Raw genomic sequence first — 25515 nt, 5'->3', positions numbered from 1 at the left:
GAGTGTGGAGGGAGGGAATAAGAACTGCTCAGAGGAGACTTCATTTTCTTTTAATATCTATTTCAACATGACAGGAGATTTGCTTGGAAATCCTTCAGCGCTGGTGATTCCTTTAAGTGTTCAGAGCTCCACTGCTTCTAGAAATATATTGTGAACCCCACTAAAGCACATGCGACTTGGCAGCGTCATCCACATTCTCACTTGATATGATGCTGGGCTGTGGATGTGTGGGATGCTTTTGGGGGGTTTTTCCCATGATGACTGGAACTATACACTGAGTATACAAAACATTAAGAACACCTGCTCTTTCCATTACATAAACTGACCAGGTGAATCCAGATGAAAGCTACGATACATTATTGAGGTCACTTGTTAAATCCACTTCAATCAGTGTAGATGAAGGGAAAGAGACAGGTTAAAGAAGGATTGTTAAGCCTTGAGACAATTGAGACATGGATTGTGTATGTGTGTGCCATTCGGAGGGTGAATGAGCAAGACAAAATATTTAACTGCCTTTGAGCGGGGTATGGTAGAAGGTGCCAGGCGCACCAGTTTGTGTCAAGAACTGCAACGCTGCTGGGTTTTTCACACTCAACAGTTTCCTGATTGTATCAAGAATGGTCCACCACCCAAAGGACATCCAGCCAACTTCCCATAACTGTGGGAAGCGTTGGAGTCAACTTGGGACAGCATCCCTGTGGAACCCTTTGACACCTTGTAGAGTCCATGCCCTGACGAATTGAGGCTGTTCTCAGGGCAAAAGGGGGTGAAACTCAATATTAGCAAAGGGAGCCTAAAGTTTAGTACACTTAGTGTACACTATTTCTTTGAAAAAGCTGACAAGAAGTGGGAAGCAGGCAAAGGCCACAGCAATACCATCGGAAGTTTACATACACTTAGGTTGGAGTCATTAAAACTTGTTTTTCAACCACTCCACAAATTTCTTGTTGACAAACTATAGTTTTGGCAAGTCGGTTAGGACATCTACTTTGTGCATGACACAAGTAATTTTTCCAACAATTGTTTACAGACAGATTATTTCACTTATAATTCACTGTATCACAATTCCAGTGGGTCAGAAGTTTACATACACTAAGTTGACTGGGGCGTTAAACAGCTTGGAAAATTCCAGAAAATTATGTCATGGCTTTAAATGCTTCTGATAGGCTAATTTACATCATGAGTCAATTGGAGGTGTACCTGTGGATGTATTTCAAGGCCTGCCTTCAAACTCAGTGCCTCTTTGCTTGACATCATGGGAAAATCAAAAGAAATCAGCCAAGACCTCAGAAGAAAAATTGTAAACCTCCACAAATCTGGTTCATCCATGGGAGCAATTTCCAAACGCCTGAAGGTACCACGTTCATCTGTACAAACAATAGTATGCAATCATAAGCCCCATGGGACCACGCAGCCGTCATACCACTCAGGAAGGAGACACGTTCTGTCTCCTAGAGATGAACGTACTTTGGTGCGGAAAGTGCAAATCAATCCCAGAACAACAGCAAAGGAACTTGTGAAGATGCTGGAGGAAACCAGTACAAAAGTATCTATATCCACAGTAAAATTAGTCCTATATCGATATAACCTGGAAGGCTGTTCAGCACTGCTCCAAAACCACCATTAAAAAGACAGACTACGGTTTGCACATGGGGACAAAGATCATACTTTTTGGAGAAATGTTCTCTGGTCTGATGAAACAAAAATAGAACTGTTTGGCCATAATGACCATCTGCTATGTTTGGAGGAAAAAGAGGGAGGCTTGAAGCACAGGGGTGGCAGCATCATGTTGTGGGGGTGATTTTCTGCAGGAAGAACTGGTACACTTCACAAAATAGATGGCATCATGAGATCATGAGGAAGGAAATGTATGTGGCTTTATTGAAGCAACATCTCAAGACATCAGTCAGGAAGTTAAAGCTTGGACGCAAATGGGTCTTCCAAATGGACAATGACCCCATGCATACTTCCAAAGTTCTGGCAAAATGGCTTAAGGACAACAAAGTCAAGGTATTGGAGTGGCCATCACAAAGCCCTACTCTCAATCCCATAGGAAATTTGTGGGCAGAACTGAAAAAGCGTGTGCGACCAAGGAGGCCTACAAACCTGACTCAGTTACAGCAGCTCTGTCCGGAGGAACGGGGAAAAATTCATTCAACTTATTGTGGGAAGCTTGTGGAAGGCTACCCGAAACGTTTAACCCAAGTTAAACCATTTAAAGGCAAAGCTACCAAATGGTAATTGAGTGTATGTAAACTTCTGACCCACTGGGAATGTGATGAAATAAATAAAAGCTTAAATAAATCACTCTCTACTCTTATTCTGACATTTCATATTCTTAAAATAATGTGGTGATCCTAACTGACCTAAGACAGGGAATTTTTACTAGGATTAAATGTCAGGAATTGAGTTTAAATGTATTTGGCTAAGGAGTATGTAAACTTCCAACTTCAACTGTATGTTATATCTTGGTGGGTTTACTGTACATCCAATTATGATGAAGTTTAATTTCCGCTAGTCTAATCAGCATTGAGACCATCTGGCCAAAAAATGGCTTTGGGTATTTTTGGACAGTTAGAAATATTTTGGTTATTCTACTTTATCAATGTAATCAAGGCATATCAGCATGGCTAATTGGTTGAAATTGCAGATAGTAGTCAACGTACACAATTTCTGTCTCATTTGAATCCAGATTTCAACTACAAATCAGTGAAAGGATTTCAAGTTTTGGCAGATTTCAGTAAGCCGTCTGATTCGTCAGGCCCTCGTCACTTACAGCATGGCATCTGTCACTCACGCTTTGACAAGGCCTGACAAAAGGGAACCCTGGTGCTCTCCCCTGCCCCTCTGTGTAAACTCATTCACAAACTTTCATGCCTCTTATTTGCCGGGCTAAAGGTTAAATTGCTAAGCCCTTCTCCCTCCCTTATTTCACTCTCACTCGCTACCCTCTGCTGTAAAGCTGTCGTTGTGGGCCTGTATTTACATGGATTAAGGTCTTTTCACAGGGAAAAAAAGAGGTGGGTTGCTGTAAAGCCCTATACAGACTCTGGCTTGCTCGCCAGAGTGGACACGGTTAGCCAACTCCCATCAGCCTCCCTTCCCTGAGGACAATGTCCATACTGTACCTCTTAGGAATGGATCGAGGCACAGGGACATTGCCCAGGGATTCACATGCCACATTATAGTTCCGACATGGCCACTGAAGCAAATAAGCCAATCATAAGCTCAGATTCTCAATGTTAACAAAAATGTACAACCCCATTGAATTTATTGTAATTCTGCAATATTCAAACCAATATGTTTGAATCGTACTTAGACTTAAAGTTAGGATTTGGGGGTTGGGTAATCTGATCCTAGATCTGTGGTTATGGACAATTTACAGTTAAAAGTTAAGATTTGGGGTTTGGGTAATATTATTTTCGGTCTGTGGTTAGGGGTAAGTTCTACCCCCAGGCAGCCGTACAAGGGGTCCAAGCCTTGACAACGTCTCAAACGAGAACTAACAAACCGGCGAGGGTATGAAGATGGCAAAAAGCTTTCAATAAAAAGGGGGACAAGGAAGTGGGGGTGTGTGTAGGTAGGTGAACCCATCATGGGATGAACCCATCAAAACAAGAGGAGAAGGGTCGCTCTTGCTTTCAAGTGTGTAGAGCAAATCCAACTCCTGTCTATGGCGCCTCCGTACCAGCCTGCCTGGCATGGCTTTACTCTCGTTCTCTTGGCTTCCTTTTTCTGCTCAATAAATAAAGAAATAAAGCAAATAAACAGAATCTTCCAGCTGAAGGAGCCGGGAGCTCTGGGGGGTTCGTTTGTATCATAAATAGCCAGCTTCCGCGGTCAGGGCATGGGCTAAACGTGAGCAACAAGAGGAAAGCAAATGGGCCTAAATCATGCAGAACACATTGATTGTCAGCTGTAGGGGCCATGTGCCACGCAAGGTCACTACCGCTCACGATCCGTTTGATAGCATCGGCGCAAATTGGACAAATTGGGATGCAGTGTGGGCGCAGACTGTTGACCTAGCAGAGTAGAGATATAGACACATACATACAGAGTTCTGGGAAAAACAACAGGGCAACAAGGCCTGAACAACGGATGTATCTACTTGGGCTTCTAGGCCTTGTGATAGATTCAAATGCAGCAAGCTGTAACAGATGCATTAGCTAATAGGCCTACAGTGACAAGCCTATTGTTTGTGACCCATATTTAGACGTAGACCGGCACACACACAGACTTCATGCTGGCTAACACACAAAGCCACAAAGATCAATATATCCTACTCAAACACAGACAAACATACACACTTGGCATGTGCACACACACACAAACAAACAAAAGCACCACCACTCCCCCCTAACACACGTCTGGGTTTCACAGCGGCCTCTGTGGTGTGCGGCTTCTTCTGAAGAGTACTGCCGCCAGAGAAACACTTAATTAGCGTGGGCTCCTCGTCCGCAGGGCACCATGTCTCCGAGCGGCGGTTCAGCCATTTCCCGCAGGAGGTCAGGGGTCAGCCGGAGAGAGAACTCTCTGAGACGAGCTCTGGAACGCTGCTGTCACACATCATAACGCTTCCGAAGCAAACCTGCAGACACGGCGCCCCCGAAAAATAGCACGTTAACAACTGCTAGTGGGTAAACATCTCAAACGACTACTTTTTTTCACCTTTCGAGACTTCAACAGCCTATTTTTTTTCCTCCCTGCCAGTGTTTCTGCCAATGTTTCTTTTGGACTGCGGTGGGGTCATGTAGCTAAAACTATCTGGATATTGCAGGTGAAACTACAATAAGGACTCATGGGCTTGTCCAGACACAATACCTATACCATGGCAATATGGCCAACACTTCAAAAGCCTTTCAGGGGTCAAGGTGGAGATAATACCATATCTACCAATCCTTTCTGATCTACACATAATGCCTAGGGGCCAGAGAATGTGAGTGGAGCGGAGTGAGGAGAGGAGCTGGAGCGGAGCTGGAGCGGAGTGAGGAGCGGAGTGAGGAGCGGAGTGAGGAGAGGACCTGGAGCGGAGTGAGGAGCGGAGTGAGGAGCGGAGTGAGAGCGGAGCTGGAGCGGGGTGAGGAGCGGAGCTGGAGCGGAGTGAGGAGCGGAGTGAGGAGCGGAGCGGAGTGAGGAGCGGAGTGAGGAGCGGAGTGAGGAGCGGAGTGAGGAGCGGAGCTGGAGCGGAGTGAGGAGCGGAGTGAGGAGCGGAGTGAGGAGCGGAGTGAGGAGCGGAGCTGGAGCGGAGTGAGGAGCGGAGTGAGGAGCGGAGTGAGGAGCGGAGCTGGAGCGGAGCGGAGTGAGGAGCGGGGTGAAGAGCGGAGCGAGTGAGGAGCGGAGTGAGGAGCGGAGGAGGAGGAGCGGGGTGAGGAGCGGAGTGGGGAGCGGAGCTGGAGCGGAGCTGGAGCGGAGTGAGGAGCGGAGCTGGAGCGGAGTGAGGAGCGGAGCGGAGTGAGGAGCGGAGCTGGAGCGGAGCTGGAGCGGGAGAGGAGCGGAGCTGGAGCGGAGTGAGGAGCGGAGTGAGGAGCGGAGCTGGAGCGGGAGTGAGGAGCGGAGTGAGGAGCGGAGCGGAGTGAGGAGCGGAGCTGGAGCGGAGCGGGGTGAGGCGGAGCGGGGTGAAGAGCGGAGCGGAGTGAGGAGCGGAGCGGGAGGAGCGGGAGTGAGGAGCGGAGCGGGGTGAGGAGCGGAGTGGGGAGCGAGAAAGGAGCGGAGCGGAGCGAGGAGCGGAGCTGGAGCGGAGCTGGAGCGGGAGTGAGGAGCGGAGCGGAGTGAGGAGCGGAGTGAGGAGCGGAGCGGGAGGAGCGGAGTGAGGAGGAGCGAGCTGGAGCGGAGCGGGGTGAGGAGCGGAGCGGGGTGAGGAGCGGAGCGGAGGAGGAGCGGAGTGAGGAGCGGAGCGGGGTGAGGAGCGGAGCGGGGTGAGGAGCGGAGTGAGGAGCGGAGTGAGGAGCGGAGCTGGAGCGGAGCTGGAGCGGAGCTGGAGCGGAGTGAGGAGCGGAGTGAGGAGCGGAGTGAGGAGCGGAGCTGGAGCGGAGTGAGGAGCGGAGTGAGGAGCGGAGTGAGGAGAGGACCTGGAGCGGAGTGAGGAGCGGAGTGAGGAGCGGAGCGGGGAGCGGAGCTGGAGCGGAGTGAGGAGCGGAGTGAGGAGCGGAGTGAGGAGCGGAGTGAGGAGCGAAGCTGGAGCGGAGTGAGGAGCGGAGTGAGGAGCGGAGTGAGGAGCGGAGCTGGAGCGGAGTGAGGAGCGGAGTGAGGAGCGGAGTGAGGAGCGAAGCTGGAGCGGAGTGAGGAGCGGAGTGAGGAGCGGAGCTGGAGCGGAGTGAGGAGGGAAGCGTGTCCAATTTTACTGGAGCACAGAGCAAATATGCCAAAGGCTGGAGCATTGGCCTTCTCGCCCGCTCCAATTTCGCTCCAGTAGAGATCCAGTAGCGCTCACTTCAAGAGTTTAGGGCAAGTCCGGCCAAGCATGCATTTGTAGACAACTTGTGTGCTGCTATAGCCCCTTGCTTTAGTTACTGTCATGGAGTTTGCTAAATATTTTTCCTAAAGGAACTGGTAAAACACACAGGTGCAAAAATCAAGGTGACTTACAAAGATGAGGAGGACCAAGAGCAACAGATGGAGTGTTGTCCCGAAAGGATGATGGTGTACTAGATGCACATGCTAACACAAAGGAACGAGGTGGTTAGCTAGCTAAGTGTGTCAAGTATGTCTAAATCAAAAATCTGAACTCTTAAAAGTTTTTGTTATATTATCTATACAATAAGCTATCATTGATTTTGGCCCAATAGGCCTGGAATACACTACATGACCAAAGGTATGTGGACACCTGCTCGTCAAACATCTACTTCCAAAATCATGGGCATTAATATGGAGTTGGTCCCTGTTCTGCTGCTATAACAGCCTCCACTCTTCTGGAAAGGATTTACACTAGATGTTGGAACTATAGGTGGACCGATTAATCAGAATGGCTGATTAATTAGGGCCGATTTCAAGTTTTCATAACAATCGGAAATCTGTATTTTTGGACACCGATTTGGACAATTTTTTTTACACTTTTATTTAATCTTTATTTAACTAGGCAAGTCAGTTAAGAACACATTCTCGTTTTCAATGACGGCCTAGGATCGGTGGGTTAACAGTACAGTACGACAGATATTCACCTTGTCAGTGGTGCGTATCGTTGCTCCCATGTGTATCTAACCATGAACATCAATGCCTTTCTTAAAATCAATACACAGAAGTATATATTTTTAAACCTGCCTATTTAGCTAAAAGAAATCCAGGTTAGCAGGCAATATTAACCAGGTAAAATTGTGTCACTTCTCTTGCGTTCATTGCAAGCAGAGTCAGTGTATATGCAACAGTTTGGACCTGCCTAATTTGCCTGAATTTTACGTAATTATGACATAACATTGAAGGTTGTGCAATGTAACAGGAATATTTAGACCCGTTAGATAAAATACGGAACGGTTCCGTATTTCACTGAAAGAATAAACGTCTTGTTTTCGAGATGATAGTTTCCGGATTCTACTATATTAATGACCTAAGGCTCGTATTTCTGTGTGTTATTATGTTATAACTAAGTCTATGATTTGATAGAGCAGTCTGACTGAGCGGTGGTAGGCAGCAGCAGGCTTGTAAGCATTAATTCAAACAGCACTTTCGTGCGTTTCGCCAGCAGATCTTCGTTGTGCGTCAAGCATTGCGCTGTTTATAACTTCATGCCCATCAACTCCCGAGATTAGGCTGGTGTAACCGAAGTGAAATGACTAGGTAGTTAGTGGGGTGCGCGTAATAGCATTTCAAACGTCACTCGCTCTGAGTAGTTGTTCCCTTTGCTCTGCATGGGCAACGCTGCTTCGACGGTGGCTGTTGTCAATGTGTTCCTCGTTCGAGCCCAGGTAGGAGCGAGGAGAGGGACGGAAGCTATACTGTTACACTGACAATACTAAAGTGCCTATAAGAACATCCAATAGTCAAAGGTATATGAAATACAAATCGTATAGAGAAAAATAGTCCTATAATTCCTATAATAACTACAACCTAAAACTTCTAACCTGGGAATATTGAAGACTCATGTGTTCTCATGTTCTGAGCAAGGAACTTAACTTTAGCTTACTTACATGGCACATATTGCACTTTTACTTTCTTCTCCAACACTTTGTTTTTGCATTATTTAAACAAAATTGAACATGTTTTATGGTTTATTTGAGGCTAAATTGATTTTATTTATGTATTATATTAAGTTAAAGTAAGTGTTCACTCAGTATTGTTGTAATTGTCATTATTACAAATAAACTTTTTTTAAATATTTTTTATTACATATATAAGTGGGTTTTTTTTTAATCGGCCGATTAATCGTTATTAGCTTTATTTGGTCCTCCAATAATCGGTATCGGCGTTGAAAAATCATAATTGGTCGATCTCTAGTTGGAACATTGTTGCAGGGACTTGCTTCCATACGGCCAAGAGAATTAGTGAGCTCAGAATCATGTTGGGTGATTAGGCCTGGCTCGCAGTTGGCATTTCAATTCATCCAAAATATGTTTGATGGGGTTGAGGTCGGGGCTCTGTGCAGGCCAGTCAAGCTCTTCCACACCAATCTCGACAAACCATTTCTGTATGGGACCTTGCTTTGTGAATGGGGGCATTGTCATGCTGAAACAGGAAAGGGCCTTCCCCAAACTGTTGCCACAAAGTTGGAAGTACAGAATCATCTAGAATGACATTGTATGCTGTAGCGTTAAGATTTCCCTTCACTGGAACTAAGGGACCTAGCTCAAACCATAAAAAACAGCCCCAGACCATTATTCCTCCTCCACCAAACTGTACAGTTGGCCCTATGCATTGAGGCAGGTAGCGTTCTCCTGGCATTAGTCAAAGACAGATTTGTCCGTCGGACTGCCAGATGGTGAAGCGTGAATCATCAGTCCAGAGAACACTTTTCCAGTGCTCCAATGGCGGTGAGCTTTACACCACTCCAGCCGACACTTGGCATTGCACATAGTGATCTTAGGCTTTCGTACGGCTGCACGGCCATGTAAACCAATTTCCTGAAGCTCCCGACGAACACTTCTTGTGCGGACGTTGCTTCCAGTTCTTGTGGTGACACGCTTCAGCACTCAGCGGTCGTGTTCTGTGAGCTTTCGTGGTCTACCACTTTGTGGCTGAGCCGTTGTTGCTCCTAGACGTTTCCTCCTCACGATAACAGTACTTATAGTTGATCGGGGCAGCTCCAGCAGGGCAGAAATTTGATGAATTGACCTGTTGGAAAGGTGTCATCCTATGACTATGCTAATAATATTGCCTAAATTACACATTTATGTTCCTTCTGTCTGGCTCCTGACCTATTTAGAGTGTTTATATGCTGTTTAATATGCCTATTTGAAATTATGTGTGCTAGAGGTTGGTTCTGGACAGGGCTATAGGTTGGTTCTAGACAGGGCTAGAGGTTGGTTCTGGACAGGGCTAGAGGTTGGTTCTAGACAGGGCTAGAGGTTGGTTCTGGACAGGGATAAAGGTTGGTTCTGGACCAGGCTAGAGGTTGGTTCTGGACAGGGCTAGAGGTTGGTTCTGGACAGGGATAGGGTTGGTTCTGGACAGGGCTAGAGGTTGGTTCTGGACCAGGCTAGAGGTTGGTTCTGGACAGGGCTATAGGTTGGTTCTGGACAGGGATAAAGGTTGGTTCTGGACAGGGATAAAGGTTGGTTCTGGACAGGGATAAAGGTTGGTTCTGGACAGGGCTAGAGGTTGGTTCTGGACAGGGATATAGGTTGGTTCTAGACAGGGCTAGAGGTTGGTTCTGGACAGGGCTAAAGGTTGGTTCTGGACAGGGCTAGAGATTGGTTCTGGACAGGGCTATAGGTTGGTTCTGGACAGGGCTTCTGGACAGGGCTAGAGGTTGGTTCTAGACAGGGCTAGAGGTTGGTTCTGGACAGGGATAAAGGTTGGTTCTGGACAGGGCTAGAGGTTGGTTCTAGACAGGGCTAGAGGTTGGTTCTGGACAGGGCTAGAGGTTGGTTCTGGACAGGGCTAGAGGTTGGTTCTGGACAGGGCTAGAGGTTGGTTCTGGACAGGGCTAGAGGTTGGTTCTAGACAGGGCTAGAGGTTGGTTCTGACAGGGCTAGAGGTTGGTTCTAGACAGGGCTAGAGGTTGGTTCTGGACAGGGCTAGAGGTTGGTTCTGGACAGGGCTAGAGGTTGGTTCTGGACAGGGCTTGGTTCTAGACAGGGCTAGAGGTTGGTTCTGGACAGGGCTAGAGGTTGGTTCTGGACTAACTTTTGGTTCTGAGGGTTGGTTCTGGACAGGGCTAGAGGTCACTGGACAGGGCTTTGCTGGACAGGGCTAATATTGTTCTGGAGTCACATGATAATATTAACTAACTGGAATGGATACTTGGAAAAAAGAGATAACCCGAGAGCAATTCCACAGTAACAGAATGACGCCGAGACTTTGAAAGTCTGCCAAACAAAAAACACTGATTACCAAGTTAAACAAACCATAAAACTGTATGCACAAGGACTACTTTTAACAATTTCCACTGAACATTTTATACATTTACTGGAAGAACAGGGCAGATGTAAAGTTTGGTAACAGAATGACGGTAAAATCTCCCTCTGTTTTTTTATGTGAGCATGTCTTCCAAAAACTTAAATATCTACTCTGAATTAACATTAAAGAAAGAATACTAATAACAGTAAATTAACACCCAGATGTGAATGACATCAGTTTTCCCTGATCTGTACTATACACAAATGCAGAATTATGAATGTCATTCTCTTCATGGTGATGTATCCTGAATAGGTAGAAAAATGTAATATTCTATTTTTGCATGTTTGGGTATTATTCTAATGAGCTCCGCCCCCAAACAAGACCAAATTTGGTTGGTCCGGATCAAATCTGTACCAATCATAAGATTGAACATCAGAATACAGCTTTTTTTTACCTTTATAAATAAAGGTAAAAAACCAGGCAAGTGTACTATTCTTATTTTCAATGTAAACAGTCTGCCTGTTCAGGGGCAGAACGACATATTTGTACTGTACTTTGTCCAAAACACTCTAACCACACTCCGCCCCTAGTAAAATATATAATAATAAGATGTATTACAGTCACATACAGTGAAGTGATTTGTTTTAAACTTAGTTTTTCACAATTCCTGACATTTAATCCTTGTCAGCTTTTTCAAATAAATAGTGTACACTGAGTGTACTAACTTTTAGGCACCCTTTGCTAATATTGAGTCTCACCCCCTTTTGCCCTCAGAACAGCCTCAATTCGTCAGGGCATGTATAGTAAAGCACAGTACAATACAGTAAATGATGTGCTCTACTGTACTGTACTAAACTGTACATTGCAGTACTGTACTGACTTGTACTCTACTTTACTCTACTGTACTGTAATCTACTGTACTGTACTGTCCAAACTTGAGGATGATTTGTTCTTTGGTTTCCACTTTTTTAAATATCCATAAATCTGAACTAGAGAGGGGGCTCATTGGCAGGTGTCATTAAGAGCCGGAAGAGGTGACATTAACTGGAGAGAGAGTGAGGGGTTTTCACACTCTCGCTTTGACGACCAGTAAGATAAAGAAAACAGCTATGAGCTGAACATAACAGTATGGAAGAGAGGATTGTAGCAGGAGACCCTATGAGCTGAACATAACAGTATGGAAGAGAGGATTGTAGCAGGAGACCCTATGAGCTGAACATAACAGTATGGAAGAGAGGATTGTAGCAGGAGACCCTATGAGCTGAACATAACAGTATGGAAGAGAGGATTGTAGCAGGAGACCCTATGAGCTGAACATAACAGTATGGAAGAGAGGATTGTAGCAGGAGACTCTATGAGCTGAACATAACGGTATGGAAGCGAGGATTGTAGCAGGAGACCCTATGAGCTGAACATAACGGTATGGAAGAGAGGATTGTAGCAGGAGACCCTATGAGCTGAACATAACAGTATGGAAGAGAGGATTGTAGCAGGAGACTCTATGAGCTGAACATAACAGTATGGAAGAGAGGATTGTAGCAGGAGACCCTATGAGCTGAACATAACAGTATGGAAGAGAGGATTGTAGCAGGAGATCCTATGAGCTGAACATAAACGGCATGGAAGAGAGGACTGTAGGGATGTGCATCCTTCCCTTTCAAGACGATTGGATACGTATCTAGCTAGATACATGGGCTCTGATAAGATAAAGGAACGATACGTTTTCGATTGAAACGGTTTGGTTTGATTAGAGAAGGAATTCGGTGTGATTCGATGCACAAACATCCTAATTATTATTATTTAAGGGGGTAACATTTGGTGCATCAACACATTCATTTCCCATTTCTAAATGAAAACCTGCTGATGGACCTCGTGACCTGGGCCTCTCTGAGCTGATATACATTCATGTGTATTATGTATGTCTATTGTCCCCCCCACCTCGGTTCTGGAATAACCATCACCCACTAATTAACTCGTCAGTTTTCCAGATGAAGGAAAGAGTTTGTAATGTATCAATATTTAATCCCCATCTCTAAATCAAATGGTTTTGACCATTTGGGAGTTTTTATTGACTTTCTTTGGACACACAGTTATAAAATGACCAAATTTAACCTGTATAAAAAAAAAATACCATATACTGTACACTCATTGTTTAAAGCAGAACTATTGCTGATGGTGAACCTGAACAATCTAAATCAAATCTACAGTAAGCCAGTTCAGCAGGAAGCCTATACATCCAGATGAGAGTTGTCTCCGGTAACTTACTTTTATTATGGTAAAACATCATTTTCAACAGCGCTCAGATAACAATAACCAAGCAAATTACATTGGTTGTCACTCAACTAATAAAGCCTAATATCACGCAAGCTATTTTAGCATTAGAACGCTGAAGGTGCGGTGCAGATGTGCAAGACCAGGAACAGATCTTCTACCTCACGTTGGTCAGCGCGCGAGGGAGCACAGTGTGCAGTTTGACTCGGATACTGATATTCCCTGGGTTTGTTCGGCATACAAAATGACTTGTAGATCAATGGCTGTCAACACAGTTACATCATTGGTTCCACACTGAAGGAGAGGGCGCATCAGTTGTCACGAGAGACTAGGTGTTTTCGGAAGGTAGAAAGTAATATGAGCAAAACGTTTCAGTAAAGCGGCGATGTTTGAATGGATTTTCTGACTGATGCATGCGACATTTGGATCGGTTTGGGGTCCATGGACCGATGCAGTCATATATCTTAAACATTTCATTCAGGACCAATGCATATTGGTGAATGTTTACATCCCTAGAAGATGTGACCCAGCTGTGGTTTGTGACTACTACCAATTCCTATTGCAGCCAATTAAATCAGTTGCAGTCATTCTGCTACAGATTTTTATTTGTCGTTCTGTTACCGAATTAGTAACAGAATGACACGTTTTAATCACTTAATAAATCATAAACCAAATTTATATCAGTAGAAACACTATAAGTAATTGGTAGGTCTACCTTCACTTGTTACTTCTGTGAACTGTCATTATCCTCCCTCCTCATGAGGTAGAGAAATTAGAAAATATCCTAATGGTGCAATATGCAGAAATCCCTCTGCCATTTCAGAGTGGCAAAAATGTGAATAGTTTGCCAAAATTTCAGTTCAAGTCACAAAACAAGCAGGTGTATAGAATCACTTTACCATCTAAACCACTGTAAGATATATGTTAAATTACCAAAAATATTGTATTTCGGGCTGCCAGTTGAGGACTTGTGAGGAGTCTGTTTCTCAAACTAGACACTCTAATGTACTTGCCCTCTTGCTCAGTTGTGCACCGGGGCCTCCCACTCCTCTTTCTATTCTGGTTAGAAACAGTTTGTGCTGATCTGTGAAGGGAGTAGTACACAGGGTTGTAAGAGATCTTTAGTTTCTTGGCAATTTCTCATATGGAATAGACTGACGAGTTTCAGAAGAAAGTTCTTTGTTTCTGGCCATTTTGAGCCTGTAATCTAACCCACAAATGCTGATGCTCCACATACTCAACTAGTCTAAAGAAGGCTAGTTTAATTGCTTCTTTAATCAGAACAACAGTTTTCAGCTGTGCTAACATAATTGCAAAAGGGTTTTCTAATGATCAAATAGCCTTTTAAAATTATAAACTTAGATTAGCTAACACAACGTGCCATTGGAACACAGTGATGGTTGCTGATAATGGGCCTCTGTACGCCTATGTAGATATTCCATTAAAAATCAGCCGTTTCCAGCTACAATAGTAATTGACAACATAACAAAGTATTTCTGATTAATTTGATGTTATTTTATTGGACAAAAAAAATAGCTTTTCTTTCAAAAACAAGGAAATGTCTAAGTGACTCCAAACTTTTGAATGGTAGTGTACATACTAGCATGCCCAATGCATTAGAACAGGCAATACACTGGGCATGCAATCTACGAGGTTTGCTGGTGTAGATGTTGGAACCAAGCCTTATTAGTCTCTTGAGCAAACATGACCCCCGTCCCCTATAAGTGAATGGGAATAAAGCAGGCCCATGTAGCGTGCGGCAGCAGCCAATTGACATGTAAATGCTGCCTCCTTTCGCCATGACTCTGATTAACTCTCCCTCAGTTAATAGTTTCCCTGTTAACAAAGAGGACTCCCCTCTCTTGAGGGACAGAGAATGTAGAAAGAAAGAAAGAAAGAAAGAAAGAAAGAAAGAAAGAAAGAAAGAAAGAAAGAAAGAAAGAAAGAAAGAAAGAAAGAAAGAAAGAAAGAAAGAAAGAGAGAGAGAAAGAGAGAGAGAAAGGAAGAAAGAGCAGAGAGAGATAGAGAGAGATAGAGACAGAGAGACAAAGCCAGAGAGAGGAAGACAGAGCAGAGAGATAGAGAGGCAGAGCCAGAGAGAGAGCCAGAGAGTGCCAGAGAGAGAGAGAGACAGAGAGAGAGAGAGCCAGAGAGAGAAACAGAGCCAGAGAGAGAGAGAGAGAGAGAGAGAGAGAGAGAGAGAGAGAGAGAGAGAGAGCCAGGGAGAGAGAGAGAGCCAGAGAGACAAGGAGAGAGAGAGAGCCAGAGAGAGAGAGAGCGAGAGCGAGAGAGAGAGCGAGAGACAGAAAGAGAGAGACATGAAATGTCTTTATTTTTTTTGAACTTTTGTAAGTGTAATGTTTACTGCAAATGTTGTTTATTTCACTAAGTGTTTATAATTTATTTCACTTGTTTTGGCAATGTAAACATGTTTAACATGCCAATAAAGCCCTTAAATTGAATTGAGAGAGGGAGAGAGAGAGAATGTAGAAAGAAAGTGAAATAGAGAGACAGAGTGAGAGAATGAAGAGAGAACGAGAAAGAGAGAGAGAAAGAAATAGCAGAGTCAAAAGAGTACAGGAAGTGTTTTTGTATGTGGTTTGAGGTTTGACAAGAATAGGGGAATTGTCATTGTACTGGAGCAACAGTAGAGTAAGGTATTAAGAAAGTCTATCTTACTAGAGTAAATCCCTAACATCCTTAATAGTCTACATTAGGCTGCTTTGCTAGCATCATTGCAATCAATGCAAAAATGCATGCTAATTAGCTCAAGTGTGTGTGATGGGAAGGAAGTATTAGTTACTTCCAGATCTTGTGGATTGAGGAGGCCTGATTACAACATGGTGGTCTAGCCCAGATCAGAACATTCTTACAATATGATTACATAATTCAATATTTACACCTCTCTCTTTCACACTGACAAACAGAAATGCAGTCGCAAAGACAATCAATGCACTCACACACCTGCACCATTTCCCACAAGCAAACACATGTACAAACACTCACTAATCTCTCTCACACACACACCTCTCTCTCTCACTCACACACCCCTCACTCACACACACACATATCTCTCAGTCACACACACCTCACTCACTCACACACATCTCTCACTCACACACACAGACACCTACCTCTCAAGTTACACACACACCTACCTCTCTCTCTCATTCAGACTCACACACACACACCTACCTCTCAGTCACGCACACACTTGAACACCCACTACATCCACAAAAACACAGACTATACATCCAATACACTCACAAAAAACACACACATACATCATCAATTACCTCGTACCCCTGCACATAGACTCGGTACTGGTACCCTGTGTATATAGCCAAATTATCGTTACTCACAGTATGTACTATTAGAATGAAGTGTTTTACTTTGCTATTATTACTCTATTTTCTTTCTCTCTGCATTGTTGGGAAGGGCCCGTGAGTAAGCATTTCACTGTTAGTCCTCTCCTGTTGTTTACGAAGCATGTGACACATCAAATTTGATTTGATTTGATAGACTAGTCTGAAATTGACAACTGTGTCAAATAATTTCTTCAGCCATGTCACCTGCACCACGTGCCCGCCACTGTCTGATACACGATGAAGTCATGCAGAGAGAGTCTTCTGAACTCATGTTCACTTTCTCTTTGAGCAGCATCTGAAAAAAAATATCTGTCCTCAAGGATACTTTTGGTCTTTGAATCACCTAATTTTTGCTGACGTGTAATCTATGGGGTCAAAGACAGACCACACCCACAATGTTGTCTTGACAGCACTTTTTTAAAAGGCTGCCCTATTCCAAAGGGAGAATCGACTGTAAGACCATCCATCATATTACTGTGGTCAGTGGGCGAACTGGCTCCCCTGACAGAGGGTTCCCGAGGATGGGACTCAGATCTGACCTTTGCCCAGCAGGGCCTTTATGAGTTATATACTTCTATGTCATACTGTGTGTGTGTGTGTGTGTGTGTGTGTGTGTGTGTGTGTGTGTGTGTGTGTGTGTGTGTGTGTGTGTGTGTGTGTGTGTGTGTGTGTGTGTGTGTGTGTGTGTGTGTGTGTGTGTGAGATAGGGTTAGGTTTAGGGTTAAGGTATGTGTATGTTATAAAGACATGTGTGTAGTATTCAACAAGGATTCCTATAACACCTTCATAAACTAAATGTAATTTAACATCAACATCCATGAGCACAGTGACACACAAACTAGCAGTTGTTGACATAAGCCTTCGTAAAATGCTTATGCATTCCTTATAAACATGTTATGTATGGCATACGACTGTGAACGTTACAGCGCGGCCATAGAAGGTGTGATAACAACAAAAACACCCACCAACCCCATTCAACCTGACCGAGGAAGATGCTGCATTCATAATATCCAACAGGGACTTCGCCCATCAGTTGGATGTGCAAGGGTTAAAAGTCATTGTTTTTGGGCTTTGCGAGTGGCGCAGCGGTCTAAGGCACTGCATCGCAGAGTTGCAGCATCACGACATCCTGGGGATCTATCCCAGGCTGTGTCACAGCCTGGCCATTACCGGGAGTCCCATAGGGCGGGGAGGGTTTGGCCGTGGGGGCTTTACTTGGCTCATCGCACTCTAGCAACTCCTTGTGGAGGGCCGGGCACCTGCAGGCTGACTTTGGTTGTCAGTTGAACTGTGTTTCCTCTGACACATTGGGGGTGGAGACTTACCAGAGCCAGTGGTTCCAGGATGGGTCACCTCCAGGTACACCTCGAAAGTGGCCTCTGGGTTGTCCCTGAAATAGAGGGCAAAGGTCAGCCTCTAGTCAGCCACAGCAACCAGACCTTAATGTTCTTCAGTGACAAATGGTTGTTCAGACGCCACACAAAACTGACCTTCAATACGATTTGATAACATTTCAAAACAGCTACAGTCTGTGTGTGGGTGAAAAGTATCAAATTGAAATCTTATCAAATGTCTGCTTAATAATGTAACAACCACAATCAAAAATGCATATTTTGACCAATGGGTAATGTAATATGTTAATTGTGTAGATAGTCCTCTAAGAAAATCAATGGTCCAAACCTCAAATCTGGAAAATAGCATGGCGTCAGCTAGGCTGGATGTTGGGTGAGAATTAAAGCTACCTGACAGGCTCACCATTGAATTCGTTATCTTTCTTCTCCAATCCGGAAGAAGTAAAACAATATAGTGGTAAGATAGATATCGATTTTGAGACATGACATGTAGAATTTTCATATTTTAGTATGCGCTGGACATATGAATGCGAAGTTCCTGTTCTTTTTCAAAGACTTCTCACAAAAACAAGCATATCTCTGTGAAATGTCACAAGCTTACCACAAGCTTTTTATTTTCAAAGCCTTTTCCATTTAATTCAGCTCGTGTCATGCCGCTTTTGCTATTTGCAACCCATGGAAACAACTTGAAAGACAATGACCAAAAAATGTAAAATCCTCAAAAGTTTTGGTGAGAAAGCTGCACCGCTCTGTCCACAGACCGTGTGCTTATTATCGAATGTATTAGGTTACAAAATCCACTTTTTTACATATAATGTTAATGATACGTTAGAGAAAGACCTTACTGATCGATTCAGAACACAAAGAATCAGATTTGTCCTGCTAAAATGTATTTTATAACAGGAATTGAAATGTCATCAACAAAGGGCATTTTCGCCCACTCTGGGCAAAGTGGGTGGGTACACTAACACAGGATACAATGGTGTCACTTTTACAGGGAACTATCTTCCACAGTGAAGGAAGAAGGGTAAGGGAAGTGTTTTGTTGGACACTTGCCATTTAAATGGAAAATATAGCACAGTAGGCCTATAGGGCAAAATAGCCTAAGATTAAGTGTACTTTCAGTAATATAATACTTCACAAAGGCCATAAAACTACCACTGTAACATGGTGTTCTAATAAGAGACAAAGTAACTTTGGTTATCTGAAATAAAAACAAGATCATTTTGGGTTTTAACACAAGACACTGATATCATTGACAGAAATAAGGGCATCTGTTGTAACATGACAGTTATTGTTTTACTGCCATTGGATGAGTTTGGTGCAGGCCTAGGCTACTGTAAGTCAACGGACAGGTCATTGAGTAGCCTATTCATACTGCATCAGAAAAGTCCATATAATTAACTTTACAGGTCACCTGCATAGTTGCCACACATAGGCTAGGCTACTGTAGCCTGTTGTACCGGAAGCACAATGTAAAGTTACCCTTGTCCATGTCAGTGATACATGACTAGCAATACAGTGTAGCAATTGTAGCTGGCACCATTTTAATGACGGGCGGAAAGGCTAGACTGTATAACATTGTATCAATACGCCAAAACATCGGTTCATTCCGCAATGGGCATGTTCCAATACATTGAACTCATTCCATCCACAGAACATATGCCCTGTAGGCATGGATGTGGTGTAAACCCGGTTACATAAATAGACCAACCCTGTCTGCCTCAAATGTTTACATTCCCTTCCATACATTGTCGAGAGCTAGACAGCGGGGCATATTGAGAAAACAGAGATGTATGCATATCCATAGTTGAGTTCTCTGCATACAGTATGTGTGGCATACTCTCATTGATGAGCAAATATTACTATTTTTCACTAAATGCTGAATGTTCCGGTAAACAAGTCGTTCAGTCTGTCGCAACAAGTCCGGGCCTTGCACTGCCTCTCTCTCCCTCCCTCTTAACTCGCGCAAACAATGTATCCTATTAGCATTTGGGAAACAAGGGAAAGGAAAAAAGAAACTGCTCTTACTTGATACGGGACCCCATTTTTATGTCTTACAGTGTCCAAGTCTAGTGTCGTTTATATGGGGCGTTGATCCGTTTTTCGAGGGCTATTTTTCTGATAGCCCGTCAGAACGTCCTGGGTATCGCCATGGTCTCCTCGAGCGGATCACGCTACCAACGCACATTGAACCGTGGGACTTGTAGTCCCGTAGGAGCAAAACATGTATGTATCTGCAACCTCTCGCTGCCTCCCTATGAACTACATGTACCACAAAGCCAATCTTCGGCTACGTTTCAGTCGCATGATGCAGACGAAAGGAGCCGTTTAATTTGCCACAGTAGAATGAAACAGTGATTACCAAACAAAAGTGCTTGACAATGCACTATCCAATTTTGTTCTGTTCACACATACTGTTTTTCTCAGTATGATGAACTCTACATTCTAAGAATGCTCTGTCCATTGGCGCACGGGACAAAATGTGCCGGTTGGTTCATTCTGCAATGTCATCCCTTTATCATTGCCAGCAAGTCCAGAGAATACATGCTGCAGTTCGAGTTTCCGTTATGCTCCCACTCACTCCTATTACACTGGTGGTGGCTAGTGGTGGGGAACTACAGTTCGATTCTCGACACTTTCTTCTGCTACAGTGAGACTGGGTTGGAAACAATTGCAAATGTCCACAATGTGATATTTGATAGCTGCTTTATATATACTGTATCTTCTTTCATATGAATGTATACAAAAGTTTTAAAAAACTGCAGGTATTTATTTTGATAGCCTAATCAGCCGCCTCGTTGTTCTACAGTTAGGCTAGAACTGTAGAATGATGCTAATTATTTTTGAAATTGCACGCGTAGGTGACCTTGCAAACTCTGTTTCAGAAAATATAATTCAAAGTAATGTACAACTAACTTTTGCGCATATTGCGCTCAATTCAAGTGTGCTTCTCAAGTTATTAGGATAAAAGTGCTATTTCATTTTCGCAAGAAAAATAAATCATCGTTGCATTTTAAAAATTGAGATGTTGTCCTTGGTTGGAAAATGATAGGATAGAAATAGCATAGGCTACACACCAAATGTGATTTGACTAAGAAATCACAGGAAATAAAAGCACAAATGAATAAGATATAGGCTACTGTAGGTCAATTCGTAATACAAAAAAACACGACGTTTTAGATGACCCTTGAATTAATGCTATGGATTGCATAGAATTTGTATGCCCAAATTGCTCGTTTCGTTAAGAATGCTGTGCAATAAATACTAATGAGCCTAATCAAAATGACAAAGTCATTATTTGCATTAAAGTGTTCCAAGTCATAACACATTAGTTACACTTACCATGATGATGATTTAACGATTTCATTGTTCACATTCAATTACTTTTATTAGCTCTCTCTCTCTCTCTCTCTCTTTGTATTCTAATGTAGAAATGAGCCTGGCATTGTCAACATTAGCATAAGATGAATGATTATATTACTAAGAGATAAGCATCTGAAAGATACGGAAGAACATAAAATATTGATATGCTCTTACACAACTTTAATGTGTTTGTAAGTAAATTGTTCCAAATATCGGTTGGCCTGAGATGCACAATTAAAAACGTCTAAAAACCCATCGGTCAAGAGAAATTGGGTCACTGTGTTCAGAACCCCCCTCCCCATTAGGCTATGTGTTGTGTACACTCACCCTTATAAGGACATCACCACGAGTCACGACGACAATACTTTGGAGAGTATCTCTAACTCTCTTTACGGTAATTTTCTCCTGTTGGACAGGTTTTCCAACAGATAGGCCTAATCGACTTATTTTCTTACTGTACATGTTTAGCTGTGGACCACATCAGTGTTTTCAAATCCAGGTGTTTTTAGGTGTCAACATCTCATTCAAATGCACATTAAGTCCATCATCCATATTCCACGGCTGTGGTTTGGTACTCTTGTGACATACAGGCTTATTGCGAAAGCACCTGAGTGGCCTTATATTCTGTTATTTACAATGTATGTGGTTCTTGTCTGACTATAAGAAATGAAATATAAATTGGTTATAGGACTTGAAGATGCATATTTCATATGATGAGATAGAGGACCTTATTTCTAATGCCAGTCTATTGGTGCACTTAATGTACACAATGAATAATAATACAGCGCAACTCAGGAGAACATCGTGAAATATGATTTTATGAAACTTAATTGGCTTTTAGCTTATTATTAAACAATTAAACATATGTGTATACATTTAATGCATTGTGCATGCGTTCATAACCATCCACCACCCACCACCCCCAAGATGCCCCCCTCTCTTTCTACTTCTCTTTATTTCCATCCTTCCCTCTCTCTCACACTGTCTTTCCCTCTCACACTCTCTCGCTCTCAGTTCAATTCAATTCTCTCTCTCGCTTCCTCTCTCTCTCTTTCACACACACACACACACACACACACACACACACACACACACACACACACACACACACACACACACACACACACACACACACACACGCAAACAGAGAAATCCAATTTCCCCTTCATTTTAAACGAACAATGAGGATTAGGGTGAGGGATTTAAATGTGAAGTGGGCTTTTTCGTTCGGTGTATCGGAAGGGAAGGCAAAGGGAAAGTCCTGAACTTATTAGCGAGTAAAGTTGGGGTCCCAGCCCAAAAACAGAAAAATAACAATATATCACTAAATTCATTCTAGTCGCGCAAAGTAAACCCATTGCGCGCAAGTAAACGCGAAGTGTTGAAACAACATCATAGCTCAGTTTTTAAATTATAGATGCACTTGAATTTAAAGAATAGAGAGCATACAATATTGACGTTTTCTATTCAATCAAAGAAAACGTACATATGAATAACGATTTCTAGTCAATGCATAGGGCCACAACCAAAACAGTTGAGTTGATTCCCAATTGTATGCCAACTAGGCTACTTTATAGCAAGATGGTTGCCCTCTGCGTTGATAATACGTTGGATTGCTGCATGTTTTTTATTCCATATGTTATGAGTATCTTATTATTAATTAGACTCTCCATATCAAGAAATAGAAATAATGTATTATTATTTGAAATGTAAAACTGACATGTGAAAGCGAGCAATGGGGAGCTGTGCCACTGTGCCAGGCGCACGATATCATGTGTGGAAACGCGCACGCGATTTGAGCATGGTCCCTGAATCCAGCGAGCCCCAAAAATGCAGGAACCTTGGTGACAAGGTGCATCATAAATTACGCGCGAAGGGGAATCCAAATGGATGTAGACTTCCAGGGCAAAAGGAGACCAGAGAAAGCGTTTTGAACGCAGACATTGAGAGATTAAACAAAAGATTACCAGCGACATGAATACATAGAACACATAAATAACGGTTTTGAAAGATCTTTATACTTTTACCAAAAACAAATAAACTGACAAACATGAGACAAAAGTATTAGTGTGTTGGTGCTGGTGTTGCTGGTGGCGGTGGTGCTGCTGCTGCTGGTGCTGCTGCTAGTGCTGGTAGTGGGCTGACCTGTGCACAGGGAGACGGAGGTAATCTGCTTTATCCACAGGTGGGAATTTATTTAAAGCTCCTATGTAGCCATTTTGATCTCAATATCAAATCATTTCTGGGTAAGAATTAAGTACTTTTCTGTGATTGTTTTCTGGTCAGAAAAAAACAGCTTCTTAGCAAAGAGCAATTTCTCAAGCAAGACATTTGCTGACTGTCTGGGAGTTGTCTGAGTGGGGAGGGGGAAACTGAAAATGACCTGTTATTGGCAGAGAGGTTTGGAAATCTTTTTTTCTATTGGTCTATTAACTAATTAACGGCCTGGTGTGTCACCAGGCAGGGGAAAACTCCATCCCACCAAAACAGGCTGACCTTTCAGGTGGTCTTTTCTAACAGCCATCACACTAAAAACCATTATCATAATTTCCACAATTTCACAGTATTATTCCAACCTCATAGTGTGGAAATATTGATAAAACACAGGAAATTACGTTTTGACTGCATTGGACATTTAAAGAAGATAAGAGCACATGTTGGAGAGTGAGAATACAAGATACCACTAAACTCTGTTCAACAAATCCTCACAATATCAGATTTTATCCACGCGCGCAGACGTGGGTAACTTTATGTTTAATGCATGAGCTAACATTATTCCAGACAGAAGACGTAAATGATAAATATGCATTTATTCAATTAAGGGTATTACATGAGTTTTTATTTGCATACGGATTTAGGACGTACCAAGGCTCTTTCGTGTTTGTGCTACGAGGGGGGCTTTTCTGCGCCTCCACGTTGTTTTAATGGAATAGATTACAGATAGGCTGTATGTGTAACTAAATCCTACCATAGTACACCTTGATACACGTCGAAATCCCGAGGTATTTCAGTTGAGGTATTCAATGTCAAATAATTTAGACCTTTTCGTAACGGTTTCTTTTCAACTGTTGCTTTCTCATTGTTGCAGGTTCATTGATTTCACTGGTCTTCTTATAATGTTGTTTGTTAAACCGTCATAAGCTGTTGTAATAGGCTATTCTAAATTACACATTGTTGACCCAACATCGAGTTAATTATGATATTCGGATCCCTTTTACCTCAAACAAGTGGAGAGGATTAAAATGTTATTTAAGTTCACTCGTTCGTTTTCGTTTGTTGTTTTACAACATATTTCCAAAGTGAACTTCTATGCTAAGAACAAATAAATTACATTATCCCATATGTACGATTATCTCCCCATATTTTAAATTATAGAGCTAACTAATACCCGAAAGGACACTTTTAACATCTCTCACACCCAAAGGCCGGTTTCATGTTTTGAAATTAACATGTAGAGTAGGATGAAATGAACATTCGATCGTGTAAACAAACATGCATTATGTTTTGAAACATGTCCAATAAATTAGATAATCCATGCTGTGCCATTTGGCAACCTGCAGAAACCAGCTTTTTCTAATACGCCATATCACTCCTGAGCGAGAAGTCGCTGGCGCATGTTCAGCGGGTGGCGCTACAGACCCAAAAACACGCTCAGGGGCGCGCGCGCACAAACAAGCACTAATTACATAAATCAGAAGTGAGTGGTTGAAGTATTCAATGAAGAGGGAAATGATAAGCTACAAAAAGAACTCAGTTGACATCGATTGGGAAATCTCAAGACACAGCACCTAAAAGGGCAAAATATTTATTATTTTCCGAGTCATTGGGATATTCTTGTGTTTGTTTTCACGATGAGCTCCAAACCGTAATAACTACATCAAAACCCAAATAGTGTGTGGTGTTGGATGTTTGGATAAAAGCTGCAAACATCATTGTTTCTCACTCAAAAGATCCGAAGGACTTCATTTATTTTCCACAATCATTCTCCAATCCATTATTTGCTCAGGCTCTTCGCTTCGGGAGGTTAAGTAGGCCTAAGTGATACACAATAACATATCGTTTGAATGTATGAGCGAAAATGTGCCATATGCTTCGCCAGTCTTGGCAGCATGCGCTCGCGCCTTTGGCAAGCGCAAAGACTCCAAGCCTGTCAATGTGAAAGTGTTGGACATGCTTAAATGTTATCCTTGAAGCCTCCAACACTGAATCAGAAACACATGCAACCTACCACTGAATTCACTCCTTTCTCACGTCACAGGCCCATTCTCTCGTTTGACACTGACCCCGACCATATTTGAATAGGCCGATCAATTGTGTCTTATTAATTTTGAAGAACAAATAAATAGTTCAGCTCAATTTTACTCAGTGATTTAGCAAATCCTCGTCCTTTTTTTTATACACGGGAAATATTCTCAAGGTAAATGTTCACTCCAAGTAGTCATGAAGTTAATACCCCACTTCCCCACGATATCACAGATCTCATTAAGAGCTGTTTGAAGCGCACGCACTGATAAATAAGGACCGAAGCAGCACGCGGGCCAAAAAAAACATACTAACGAGGCTCGCTCAAACTCAAGGATATACTGGGGAGACATTCTCATTCAATGAGAGAACCAGGTGATGTTTGTGAGTTTCTATGAATGGAAGAAACATCAACAATGTGATGGACT

At 43.0% G+C, this 25515-nt stretch overlaps 1 protein-coding gene across 1 annotated transcript in view; it reads right to left on the bottom strand.

Annotated features, from left to right (window-relative positions):
- dennd1a (DENN/MADD domain containing 1A) overlaps window positions 1-19669 on the bottom strand; it is a 171828-nt gene extending 152159 nt beyond the window's left edge. The window contains exons 1-2 of the mRNA XM_052525273.1: window positions 19511-19669; window positions 17453-17517 (exon numbers count right to left, since the gene is read on the bottom strand). Coding sequence (XP_052381233.1) covers window positions 17453-17517; window positions 19511-19527 — 82 coding nt within the window. The 5' untranslated portion in view covers window positions 19528-19669. The remainder of the gene's footprint in view (window positions 1-17452; window positions 17518-19510) is intronic.
- Between the last annotated feature and the right edge of the window lie 5846 nt (window positions 19670-25515).

Source organism: Oncorhynchus keta, chromosome 9 (assembly GCF_023373465.1).
Source record: "Oncorhynchus keta strain PuntledgeMale-10-30-2019 chromosome 9, Oket_V2, whole genome shotgun sequence".
NCBI classification, from domain to species: Eukaryota; Metazoa; Chordata; class Actinopteri; order Salmoniformes; family Salmonidae; genus Oncorhynchus; species Oncorhynchus keta.
This window is presented reverse-complemented; position numbering and strand designations above follow the sequence as displayed.